The sequence below is a fragment of the Populus alba genome, chromosome 13 (genome assembly GCF_005239225.2).
Source record: "Populus alba chromosome 13, ASM523922v2, whole genome shotgun sequence".
NCBI lineage: Eukaryota > Viridiplantae > Streptophyta > Magnoliopsida > Malpighiales > Salicaceae > Populus > Populus alba.
In genome coordinates this window covers 14,738,993-14,741,339 of record NC_133296.1, presented here as the reverse complement: position 1 = coordinate 14,741,339, position 2,347 = coordinate 14,738,993, and the positions used below count along the sequence as shown (strand labels likewise).

The 2,347-nt window shown below is 39.2% G+C and overlaps 1 protein-coding gene across 1 annotated transcript in view; it reads left to right on the top strand.

Moving 5' to 3' along the window:
- Window positions 1–1,519, top strand: part of LOC140954417 (uncharacterized) — a 9,173-nt gene extending 7,654 nt beyond the window's left edge. Inside the window, exon 2 of the mRNA XM_073403841.1 lies at window positions 1,053–1,519. Coding sequence (XP_073259942.1) covers window positions 1,053–1,519 — 467 coding nt within the window. The remainder of the gene's footprint in view (window positions 1–1,052) is intronic.
- Window positions 1,520–2,347: the final 828 nt, after the last annotated feature.

Genomic DNA, 2,347 nt, shown 5'->3' with positions numbered 1-2,347 from the left:
TTTTACAAACAGGTTGTAAAATCCACAAATGCAAGAAAATGATTTTTGTGTTTAAGAAATCTATGCGAAAACACATTTCAAAACTTCCAATATTTTTTTTATATATAAAAAGGAACATTCAAAACATGTTAGAGTATTGGCCGTATGCAACACGCAAGAAAACACATTTTTTTTTTTTGTAAACATTTTTTTTTTGTGAAAACGGTATTTTAACACTGAATTGGTATTCTTATGGTATAAAAATACAAACCAATATTAATCCACCCTAATAAAAATATGCAGGAAAAATCAACACTATTTTTAAGGCCTTTTGAAATTTTTTTTTTTTTTTCTGAAAGCAAAAACATTTTTTATTTTGAAAATCTTTGATGTTTTGACGAAAACCGGGTATTTTAATACCGGGATGTTGCTACCCAATTTTTTGACCCATGTTTTGATATATTGTTCAAAAAAATCCAAAAAAATTGAGAAAAAACAAAGAAAATCCAAAAAATATGTTTTTTAATATATTTTCGTCATTTTAGCATTTTCAACGTCGTCTAAAAAAGAATTTAAATTGTTAAAAGATTTTCAAACGCGTTCGACTTTTCACGCGTCATTTTTAAATCATTGATTTTTCGCATTTGAGTCGACGTTGATATTGCTCGTTTTCAAAAAATACAAAAAAAATAAGAAAAATCAAAATTTACAAAAAGAAAGAAGTTGAGGGACCAAGTTGAAAAACCTAGCAAATGTTTTTCTATAAATACCATGCTAAACTGATTTTTGAGGGGGGGCAATTTTGAAATATCAAAAAAATACAAAAAAAACAACCTAACCCTAAACCTATCTCTACCAAGCCTGCCGCCCCCCTCCCTTGGAATTTTGTTTCCCGAGCCTTCTTCTCCTGAAGCCAAAACACAGCGCCCTGACCTTTTTTGCATTTTAAACACAGCCGGTTTGATTTTTCTTCCCTTTCTCCTTACACAGCGCCGTCCTTTCAGCCCCATTTTCAGACCATCCCCATCTTCAGCTTTAGCTGCTCAAGCCCTTCCCGGTTTTCCCCATTGCAGCGAACCGGCAGCAGATCAAGCCGAAACCCCTTTCCTCAGCAGCGCCTTCGTCTCCTCTCAATAGCAGCGCCTCCACCCAAATCAACCCGCAGCTCCGGCGCTTCCTGTTGAAGACGATCGCCGCTTCCCCAGCTTGGACCCGTGGGTTTTCTTCTCCTCTGGTCGCCTCCAGCAGTCCTCGCTCGTCGCCAGCTCAGCCACACCGCCAGACAAGCTCCCCTCCATCTTCACAGCGGCTCCACCGGACGCAGACAACAGCAGCAGGGCCATCCGCCGTTGCAACCAACAGAAGTGGAGACCAAACCAGCAGCCCACATCGAACAGCCCAGCGGCGACGCCCCTTCTCAGTCGTTCCTCTTCACTGCCGCCTGAAAACAGAGAAGGAGAAGCCAGATCGGACAAGAAAAAGTAAAACCGAAGCAGATTTGAAGGAGAATAGAGGCAGATCGGGAAAACAAAAGAAATAAAACAAAAATAAAATCGACTGCTTTGTTGCGTTTCTTTTGGTGTTTGTGCAGGTCACCGCCGGCGAGAAAGAAGGGAGGAACATGTTTTCAGACCCTCCCTTGCTGCTGGATTTTTTACGGGCGGCGCGTCAACCCAACGCACCGCCAGTGGTGGTGGCGTGGGGGAGGACGCGACGCCAGTGATTTCTGCCCCAGCAACCTTCCCGAGCACTGTTCCTGCGGTTCTAAACGGATTTCCCTGCACTTCTTGGACTATTTAGGGACTGTTTTCTAGTTTTAGAATTGTTTAATGTAATTTGTTTAGTTTTGATTTTTTTTTGTAATTTATATTTTGTAAATATGGATGTTAAAAGAAAAGAAAGAAAAGGAGAAAGAAAAAGAAAAAGAAACAAAAAATAGTGAAGTGTATGTGTGTGTTTTTTTTTTTTTTTTTTTTATTGAATTATTTATTTATTTTCTCTTTTAATGATAGAATTGCAAATATATTAAAGAAGAATTTAATTTTTTTGATCGGATCACGGGTAAGAATTATTAACTTATACGTAAGTGATATTTCTAATTTTCCGATGAAAAGAAATTATTAAAACTTCTTTAACACATCAAATTCGCGAAGCAAGCTTACCTCAGGTAGGGTGCGTTAGGGGTGCTAATACCTTCCCTAACCACAACCAGTTCCTTACCCGCGATCTCTGACAAGACCAGTACATCCGGTTTCCTAGTAGCCCGAAATTAATTACTAGGTGGCGACTCCAACGAACCAAATTCAAGCAAACAACAACGAGACGAAAAATCGCCAGTTGATGCCGCGCGCTTTTTTTTTTTTGGGGT